Source organism: Mustela putorius, unplaced genomic scaffold (genome assembly GCF_011764305.1).
Source record: "Mustela putorius furo isolate JIRA1106 unplaced genomic scaffold, ASM1176430v1.1 tig00000867_pilon_pilon_pilon, whole genome shotgun sequence".
Lineage (NCBI taxonomy): Eukaryota > Metazoa > Chordata > Mammalia > Carnivora > Mustelidae > Mustela > Mustela putorius.
The window spans coordinates 2,338,048-2,348,105 of NW_025421501.1; the positions used below are offsets into that span (position 1 = coordinate 2,338,048).

General features: G+C 40.1%; 1 protein-coding gene across 4 annotated transcripts in view; it reads left to right on the forward strand.

Annotated features, from left to right (window-relative positions):
• ZNF286A (zinc finger protein 286A) overlaps positions 1–6,609 on the forward strand; it is a 28,517-nt gene extending 21,908 nt beyond the window's left edge. For 2 of the 4 annotated variants that reach the window (XM_013049630.2, XM_004779861.3), the window contains exons 6-7: positions 903–2,154; positions 3,075–5,176. In XM_013049630.2, coding sequence (XP_012905084.1) covers positions 903–2,131 — 1,229 coding nt within the window. In that variant the 3' untranslated portion in view covers positions 2,132–2,154; positions 3,075–5,176. Of the gene's footprint in view, positions 1–902; positions 5,177–6,232 lie in introns of those variants that run through there. The other 2 variants (XM_004779862.3, XM_045085404.1) reach the window with 2 other exon arrangements.
• Positions 6,610–10,058: the final 3,449 nt, after the last annotated feature.

Genomic DNA, 10,058 nt, shown 5'->3' on the forward strand with positions numbered 1-10,058 from the left:
TTTATTTATTTATTTATTTGACAGATTGCAGGCAGGCAGAGGGGCTGGGGGAAGCAGGCTCCCTGCTGAGCAGAGAGCTCGATGCTGGGCTCTATCCCAGGACCTTGAGATCATGACCTGAGCCAAAGGCAGAGGCTTTAACCCACTGAGCCACCCAGGTGCCCCAGTTTGCTGGTTTTAAAAAAAAATTACTTAATATATCCTGGAGATAACTTCATATCTATATATGGAGATCTTTGTGATGTTTTAAAAAGTTGCAAGTACTGCATTTTATGTCTATATCATACTGCATTTAATCAGTTCTCTGTAATCAGTGTTGAGATGTTACCAGTATTCCGCTATCTCAGTGTTAAAAGGAGTAGTCTTATGTATATAAGATACCATATATTTGCCATTATATCTTTGGGAGATCATAGGACATTTTTGATCAGAGACATATAAAAGCATTGTTAGGGAAGGTTAAACTGGAAATGGAATGCCTATTTGGATGTGGGTAGGACTGCATGACTGGAAACATGAAAGTCATAATGTCCTCTAAAGTGATAACAGTATATTTAATATAGCAAGTGGGTATTCAATAAGAATTTGTTTCTTCCCTCTTCTGATCTAGTGTGCTCGTTTCCTGCGCATCCAGCGATAATACTGGTTCATCTGCATCTCTCCTTCTGTATTTCTGGTCATCTTTTACCCCCTTTTGACTATGCTGGATAAGGTCTACTCATTTTCTCCACATAACACTGTGCGTTTGTTTCCTTCCATTTGCTTCTCTTTGCAAGTCATCTTAAAAAAGTCAAATCCACTTCCTCCTCGGAAGCATGCTTTTCATCTTTATTAGCTGTTACAGAACTGTCTTTTGTTGAGCACTGAAAACAAAGGAAATTTGCATTTCCAATTTCTTTCAGACCTGGAAACTAAACCTGAGGACAAAGACTCAACTTCAGTGCAAGATCTTTCCAATGAATCATGCCAGACTGCAATAATAGATAGACTGACAAGGGATAGTGTCTATGACTCCAGCTTGGAAACAGCTCTTGAATGTGAAAACTGGCTAGAGAATCAGCAAGGAAATCAGGAGAGACACTTGAGAGAAATGCTCAGCCATGCGAATTCACTCCCCGAAGAAAGAGCTCGTGAGCATGATGTTTATTGGAAAAACCTGAGTCCAAAGTCTGTTCTTCTCACTCAAGACAGAGCTCCCAGAGGATCATATGCCTTCCATACCCTTGAAAAAAGGTTGAAACAGAAATCAAACTTAATGAAAAAGCAAAGAACCTGTAAAGAGAAGAAACCTCATAAATGCAACGATTGCGGTGAACTCTTCACTTACCATTCAGTGCTTATCCGACACCAGAGGGTCCATACTGGAGAGAAGCCCTATAGCTGCAGTGAATGTGGGAAATCTTTTAGCCACAGAGCTAATTTGACTAAACATCAGAGAACTCATACTAGAATTCTCTTTGAATGCAGCGAATGCAAGAAGGCCTTCACAGAAAGTGCATCCCTTGCAATACATCAGCGAATTCACATTGGAGAGAGACCATATGAATGCAGTGAATGTGGAAAAGGGTTTAATCGAAGTACACATCTTGTGCAGCATCAGTTGATTCATACTGGGGTGAAGCCTTATGAGTGTAATGAATGCGATAAAGCTTTCATTCATTCATCAGCTCTCATTAAACATCAGCGGACTCATACTGGAGAGAAACCCTATAAATGTCAGGAATGCGGGAAAGCCTTCAGCCACTGCTCATCCCTTACTAAACATCAGAGAGTTCATACTGGAGAAAAGCCATATGAATGTAGCGAATGTGGAAAAACCTTTAGTCAGAGCACACATCTTGTTCAGCATCAGAGAATTCATACTGGAGAGAAACCCTATGAGTGTAACGAATGTGGGAAAAGCTTCAGCCGGAGCTCAAATTTTGCTAAACATCAGAGAATTCATATTGGAAAGAAACCATACAAATGTAATGAATGTGGAAAAGCCTTTATCCATTCATCAGCTCTAATTCAACACCAGAGAACTCATACTGGAGAGAAGCCCTACAGATGCGATGAATGTGGGAAAAGCTTTAAGTGCAGCTCATCCCTCATCAGACATCAAAGAATTCATACTGAAGAGCAACTCTGAAAAATTCCTAAATGTGAAGAAATGTAAGTTGGCTTTATCACTGTGTTAAATATCTGAGTAGTTTAGGTGGGACACCCGTAAAGTCCTGCCCAAGGACCAATTTTGTATGCATCTACTTTTACTTGCATAACAGATAGTTTTGAGCCCTAGACAGAATGTTCTTTATATTCATTGATTTGATCATTATGAAAGCTTCTGGCCAGGGATCTCCTATTTGGATCCCCCACCACCACTACCAAATAGCCCTTTCATGGAAATTCAAGAAATCCTTGGAAGTGGATAACTGTATAATCATTGTGAGTCTGGTTTCTCCCTCTCTTTGTTACATGAGAGCCTTGTTACAGCTTCTCACTCTGTAAGGAAATTCTTATTTATAAACGTAGGTGGAAGACTCCTATCTTTATCATCAGGAAGACACGGAGTTGTTCCTCTTTGGATCCAAAGTAGATCTCCAGATGTACAGCTAGTGTCATTCCTTCAGGGAGGGTTATTTCTTTTATATTAGCTATAAAATGTAAAGTTAAGAGTTGAAATATGCTTCGGATTCCCTCCCTCCCCAAAGGCTACTATCTAATTTGATGAACCTAAAGTAGAATGTATTGCAGGTTCTAAGTTATGTTCCCCTGGATTATGCTGGTCATACATTTAGATAATTGTTATCCCTCTGTTGTGTAGATTTTTATTTTCTCCTTCCTTGGAATTTCCCTGAAGTTAAGAATGGGTCAAAATCTTAACTGCAGTTTTTGATCAAATGCCTCTTTTTGTATCTTTGGCATTAAATGAGTCCTTGGTTTTTCTATAAGCAAAGTATTAGGGATATTTCATTTCCAACTCATTTACAGTTATTCTGCTTCTATAAACGATGCTTTGTCGCTTTGAGAAAAAGCCCCTAGGATGTTGAGGGTATGGAAAGTTGATGAGTTCAATGTGTTATTATATTTAGGGTCCCAGTCAAGGAGGAGAAATGAAGCAACTCTGAGACACAAGGACACACCTTCCTGTCAAATATGGAAAATAGTTCACAGGACAGTGACTCAATGGAGGATAACAGCTTCCCTCCATGAAGAAGAGGTTGCCATTTCTCTGGCTTTCATGTCTACCCACATTTTGTTGTTGTTATTGTTCTCCCTATATGTTTGTTGGGTTATGTCCAAGAGCCCTAAAGAAGGTAGAAGAGGCATGAAACCACATGATAAGTTACACAGGTGATCAAAAACAAGTGGTAGGATTGGAAATGCAGAAGCAAAAGTTCAAATAAATATTTAGTAGAACACTATACAAATGTCAATTTTTATTGTTACTCTGTTGTATGAAGAGAAGAGTATAGAAGAGATAGAAGGAAAATAGTTACAGATTTCTTTCTCTTCTAAATTCTATCCTTTAAGAACGTTCAGCAACTAGTCCTTGCTCTTGGCCTTCTCCACATTATCTCTGTTGTTTCCTATAATTCCTTCTCTGTAAATCTTAGTTGTATTATTGAGGAGAAGTAGAGGAATAGAGTTTAGAGCAAGATCATTAAGGATGAATGGATTAAATCCAGCCGTGATGGAAATTAAAACAAAAATGGGGCTGAAGGAACTGGGAAAAGGTTTTGGGAAGAATAAAAAAACACATTGGGGGTGGAAGTGGGTGGGAAGGCTCAGGGACTGAGAGGTCAGGGTAGGAGGCTGACACAGGAACAAGGTAAAGAGAAAGGCGCTCCCCTTCATGCTCAGTATTCATGTTCAAAAATAGGAACTGACAGGCTGTGACCTGGACCCACGATGAAGTCCACCTTCTGCCTGTATCTCAGAATAATGTTTAGTTGGATCTTGACCACATGCATTCATTTACATTTGGTTGTTACAACAGTTGCAACAGTGATTGTACGTCCCCCCAAAGCCTGTAATACTTGATACTTCTCTGTGTGCCAGTTGCTTGAGTGAAAATAAATTCATTATTTTGGGGCCAAAATTTGACTTCCAGAGTAAGATCCATTTGGGCTTTCCAAAGCTGAGTTTGGATTCTCCCCCTCCAGTTAACATTTATGTGACCTTACTACTTGCTGTCTCTAGGTCTCTGGGCCTCCATCTGTAAGATGGGAATAAATCATCCCTCTCTTGTAAGGTTGTAAGGGTTAAATAAGACAATGTGTGTCAAAGACCTGGCTCACAATAAATTAAACAGATGGCTTCTATAAGTATATGTTTGTAAGGTATGTAAACATATGCAGATATATGTATTTTAATGAAACGTCAGTCCATTTGGGCTGCTACAATGAAATAACTCACCACAGACTGGCTACAGTTCTGGAGACCGGGGCCCAAGACCAAGGCCCCACCAGGTCCATGTTTGGGGAGGGTCTGTTTTCTGGTTCAGGAATCACCATCTTTCTGTTCTGTCTTCACATGGTGAAAGGATAAGGGGGCTCTGGTGCCTCTTATAAGGCCAACTAAACCTTTTCCCAAGAATTCTGCCCTCGTGACCTATTCACCTTCCAAAGGCCCCCACCTCCTAGTACCATCCCTCTGGGGGTTAAGTTTCAAGATAAATTTGGGGAGATAACAAACTCAGTCTGCAATAAGTGGCTAAGCATTGATCAGATAGAAATTACTTAGGAATGAATGTGTCTTCCATGCTTTTTGTTAACATCAAGAACTGTCACCATCCTGCTGTATAGCGCAGCATAGAGAAGAGGCTTCTCTTTCTGCTCGTCTTTCCATCTGGTGCTGCTCCCTACACAGCCTCCTTGAGACCTTGGGGAATCTGCTTTATTCTCTCCTAAGTACCACTTAGCCAGAAGCTATCGATAGTTTCAGAGACTCAAGTTTGTAATCTAAGTGCAGTTTAAGGAGTGTTAAGAGACTAGCTCTAAGTTTTACTGGGAACTCTGGCCCTTGACATTTCAGTATTCTATTTATGTTTGACGTTCAATAAGACTGTATTTGTACTCCAACATGAACCTTGGAAGTTTTAGTGTTCCACTTTTCAAATGTTTTTGGTTACCTATAAACTAAATTTGACTGCTCTTATTGGCCCACTGTCAATAAAGATGTTGTTTATATATTTATTGTCAGAAACTTTTGTAATTCGCTTCTAAAGTTTCCTAATTTAAGCATAGTTTAAGAGGCAAAGACAGACCAACCATAAACTATCTCCATAGCATTTGGGAAACCAATCACATTTCTGATTGTTCATCTGGGCTTAGAAATTTCTGAAGACATGGGTTGGGGAATTCCCCCCACAGCCCATGTCTCTGCAAAAAGCTTAAAGAGTACAGGAAAGTTGTTTCTACCAAACAGTGTTGAGTCCTTTGGCCAAGTGCAGGTGCCACTCATTTAGGAGGGGATATTGGGGAAAAAAGACACCACTCATTTATCAGGGGTAACTATAAAAAGTAGTGTTACAACTAGACAAGATCAGGTAGACTGATTTAGTGTAAATTTATTTATTTATTTATTTATTTATTGGCAAGATTTTACTTATTTGAAAGAGAGAGCACAAACAAGTGGAAAGGCAGAGGGAGAGCGAGAAGTGGGTTCCTCGCTGACCAGGAGCCCAACATAGCACTTGATCCCTGGACCCTGGGATCAAGACCTGAGCCAAAGGCAGACCCCAACTGAGCCACCCAGGTACCCCGAGTATAAATTTTAAATTACATCTGGCTTTTGGGAGGACGATGTTACATCACCAAAAGAATTAAAGCAATAGTACTGTATAAGAACACCGAACAGGGGACACCTGGGTGGCTCAGTTGGTTAAGCCCCTGCCTTCAGCTCAGGTCATGAGCTCAGGTCGTGGAATCAAGTCCCTTATCTGGCTCCTTGCTCAGCAGGGAGCCTGCTTCTCTCTCTGCATCTGCCTGCCGCTCTGCCTGCTTGTGCGCTTGCTCTCTCTCCCTCTCTGACAAATAAAATCTTTAAAGAAAAAAAAAAAAACACCGAACTTAAAAAAAAGAACACCGAACAGTATTCAAATTAGCAATTGGCTAGGTTCCATTGTCTATTAAAAGTTTCTAATAACTTTGTTTTCCTAGATGAGTTTTCACTTTTTAATATCACAACAGGACTCAAGTTGGAAGCTCTTCATCCCTGCTTTCTGCCTTTCCTTACCTCTTTTTAGGTCCCAATGTGGCAGTCCTGGATCCAGAACCACATGAGCTGTCCTTCACCATAGGTTGTATTGCCAAGAGGCAATCACCGAACATAGCATCTATGGATTACCTATAGTTCCAGTTGATGTGCTCAAAAAAATCAGATGTTTCATTGAATTGTTCTTCAAATTTTTTACAATGTAACCTCGTATTTTTTAACCTCTGTTGGTCCATAAACCAGATAATCTGCCCTTAGATTGAATTGACTATACATAAAATGTGCTTACTTCGCTCTCCTTCCCCTTCCCCCCCAGTTCACCCATAAATATGACTGTGGTGGGGCGCCTGGGTGACTCAGTGGGTTAAGCCTCTGCCTTCGGCCAGGTCATGATCTCAGGGTCCTGGGATTGAGCCCCGCATTGGGCTCCCCGCTCCGGGGGGATTCTGCTTCTCCCTCTCTCTCTGCCTGCCTACTTGTGATCTCTATCAAATAAATAAATAAAATCTTTAAAAAAAAAAAAAAAGACTGGTGTCAGAAAAGTTCAAATGTCTGAGGAATCAGGAGTGAAACTAGAGACTCAGACATTCATTGATCTGCGACTATTTACCCCCATCTGCATTGTTTTTTTCTGTATGGGCTATATTCTCATCAGTCTTTCCCAGTGATGACAAATACATCTCCTGGCAATTCCAAATTAGTATGGCTCTAAGCATTTACAACCCCAAGGAGAATACTTCTTTCTAAATATCTCCAGCAAGGGGCGCCTGGGTGGCTCAGTTGGTTGGGCGGCTGCCTTCTCAGGTCATGATCCTAGAGTCCTGGCATGGAGTCCCACATCGGGCTCCCTGCTTGGCGGGGAGTCTGTTCCCGCTGACCTCTCTCCTGTCATGCTCGCTCGCTCTCTCTCAAATAAATAAAATCCTTAAAAAAATACATCTCCAGCAAAATCCCAAGGCTATTTCTGAGCTTTGCTTGAGATCATGCTGATTGATCCTGAACATTATTGATTCAGTTTTTCAAACTGGAATACAAGAAGTAGAGTAGATAAAACTATTACATCCATTAAATTTATTGAAGCATATCCTTATTGGGAAATACACATTGAAGTACATAGAGGGATGAAAACAATGCACATTCTTACTCTCAATGCAGAAAAAGTATGTATACATAGAGTAAATGATAAATGATATCCTTTGCTAATACAACTTCTGTAAGTTTCAGATTATTTCCAAGTAAAAACATTTTAGGGCACCAGGGTGGCTCAGATGGTTGAGCATCTGCCTTTGGCTTGGGTCATAATCCTGGGTTCGTGGGATCAAGTTCCACATTGGGCCCCCTGCTCCTTACGGAGCCTGCTTCTCCCTCTCTGCCCCTCTCTGCTCATGAGTAAATAAATAAAATCTTTAAAAAACTTTTTAAAGTAGAACAATACATTAACAGGACCCCAAATCAGACCCCCACTATAACATACGTAAACAAAAGGGAAAAGTACAGACAATGCAACTATGTTAAAAGACTTTTTTTTTTTTTTAAAGATTTTATTTATTTATTTATTTATTTGACAGAGATCAGAGGCAGGCAGAGAGAGAGAGAGAGGAGGAAGCAGGCTCCCTGCTGAGCAGAGAGCCCAATGTGGGGCTCAATCCCAGGACTCTGAGATCATGACCTGAGCCAAAGGCAGAGGCTTTAACGTAGTGAGCCACCCAGGCACCCCCAAAAGACTTTTTTCTATCTTACTTTAAATCTAAGTATCCAAAGATTACCCATTAATAAGTTTTTGAATGGAAAAGATTCTTTCACATTTAACCAGGAAAAAAAAAAAACAATTATTTTTTTAAATTCTTCAAAACCATTTAGAAAGATTAACATCACAGTAGGAAAAAAAGTGCAGAAAACTTGCATAGACCCTTAAAAACTATATATAAATTTTTAAGAAATATAAAAAAAATAGGCTCAGGTCTTCTAATAATTAAATGATCAAAATATATAAAGATGAAATAATAGATAAAATGAGAAAGAATGACAATCAGATCATTTCTAATATTGGGTAAAGGGAATAGCTATGCCTATCATGGTTTCTACTGTAGCCATCAAAACAAACTATATAGTAATTAGAACTCTCTTAAACCGGTGGTTGAGTTGCGTATTGGTCAAACACCTCTGGAAAACTGTTTAGTGATACATAATTTGAATATATGCAGGGACTCTGGCCAAGCCATTTTATAGGTTGGCCCATACTTAAGATATTGAAGGCATGTGCACCAAAGGAAACCAGCAAGAATGGTATGGTTGCCTCAATGCTAATGGCCCCACCCTGGAAACAAAGCAGATGTCCATTAACAGCAGAGCTGATAACCGTGGTATATTCATAAAAAGAATAACACATTGCAGCAAGAATGAATGAATCGCTCGGTGAAACATGGATGAGTGTCACCAATATAATCTGAGTAAAAGAAGCCAGACACAGAATAATTCCTGCTGTATGGTTCTAAAATTTTTTTAAAGATTTTATTTATTGGGGCACCTGGGTGGCTCAGTGGGTTAAAGCCTCTGCCTTCGGCTCAGGTCATGATCTTAGGGTCCTGGGATCGAGCCCCGCATCGGGCTCTCTGCTCAGCGGGGAGCCTGCTTCCTCCTCTCTCTCTGCCTGCCTCTCTGCCTACTGTGATCTCTGTCTGTCAAATAAATAAAATCTTTTTAAAAAAATTTATTTATTTATTTATTTGACAGAGAGCGATCACAAGTAGGCAGAGAGACAGGGGGAAGCAGGCTCCCTGTTGAGCAGAGAACCCCATGCGTGGCTCGATCTCAGGACCCTGGGATCATGACCTGAGCCAAAGGCAGAGGCTTTAACCCACTGAGCCACCCAGGCGTCCCTCTGCTGTATGGTTCTAAAAACGCAAATTTATTAAAACAGGCAGTACTAATCTGTGGTGTTAAAAACTAGATGATGGTTAGTTCTGGCAAGATAGAATGGATCGTGGTTGGGGGACTCTGAAGAGATGGGCTTCTGGGTTTTGTTTTCTTTTCCTCAAACTCAGTTGTAGTTACAAGGTCATATTCACTTTGTGACACATCACTGAGTATTAGAGCTGTGATTTATGCCTGTGTTTTTTGGTATGCATGTTATACTTTGATAAATGTATTTGAATACATTTTTACTATTAGGACAAAAAAGGTAAATTATGAGACTTTGCAATCTTAATATCATTTCCATTTTAGTCATGCAAAGGATTCCAAGCTGAAATGTTTCAATTATTCAGCTTACATCAACAAATATATAGAAATATATTTTTATATATGTATATTTTTGAACATCCACAACTATCTGATATAATGTCGTTTGTAGAAAAAGCACAATTATGTTTATAGTTTGCTGCATCCATAATCTTTTTTTTTTTTAAGATTTTATTTATTTTTTTGACAGAGAGAGATCACAAGTAGGCAGAGAGGCAGGCAGAGAGAGGAGGGAAGCAGGCTCCCCACTGAGCAGAGAGCCCGTTGCAGGGCTCGATCCCAGGACCCTGAGATCATGACCTGAGCTGAGGCAGAGGCTTAACCCACTGAGCCACCCAGGTGCCCCTGCATCTGTAATCTTTTAGTTGAAAGTTGAGCTAGCTATCCACACCCATCCGTGTGGTGAAGCTGCTTTCCCAGAAGAGTCCAACCTGTGACTAATTAGTAGAAACATCAAAAAAGTCATTTCTTCATTATCTCTGTAAAACATGAGATTTCTTAGAAGCACATGCCATCTCTCATTTGGGGTTTTTCTTTTTTAAGATTTTTATTTATTTATTTGACATTGACAGTGAGAGAGGGAACACAAGCAGGGGGAGTGGGAGAGGGAGAAGCAA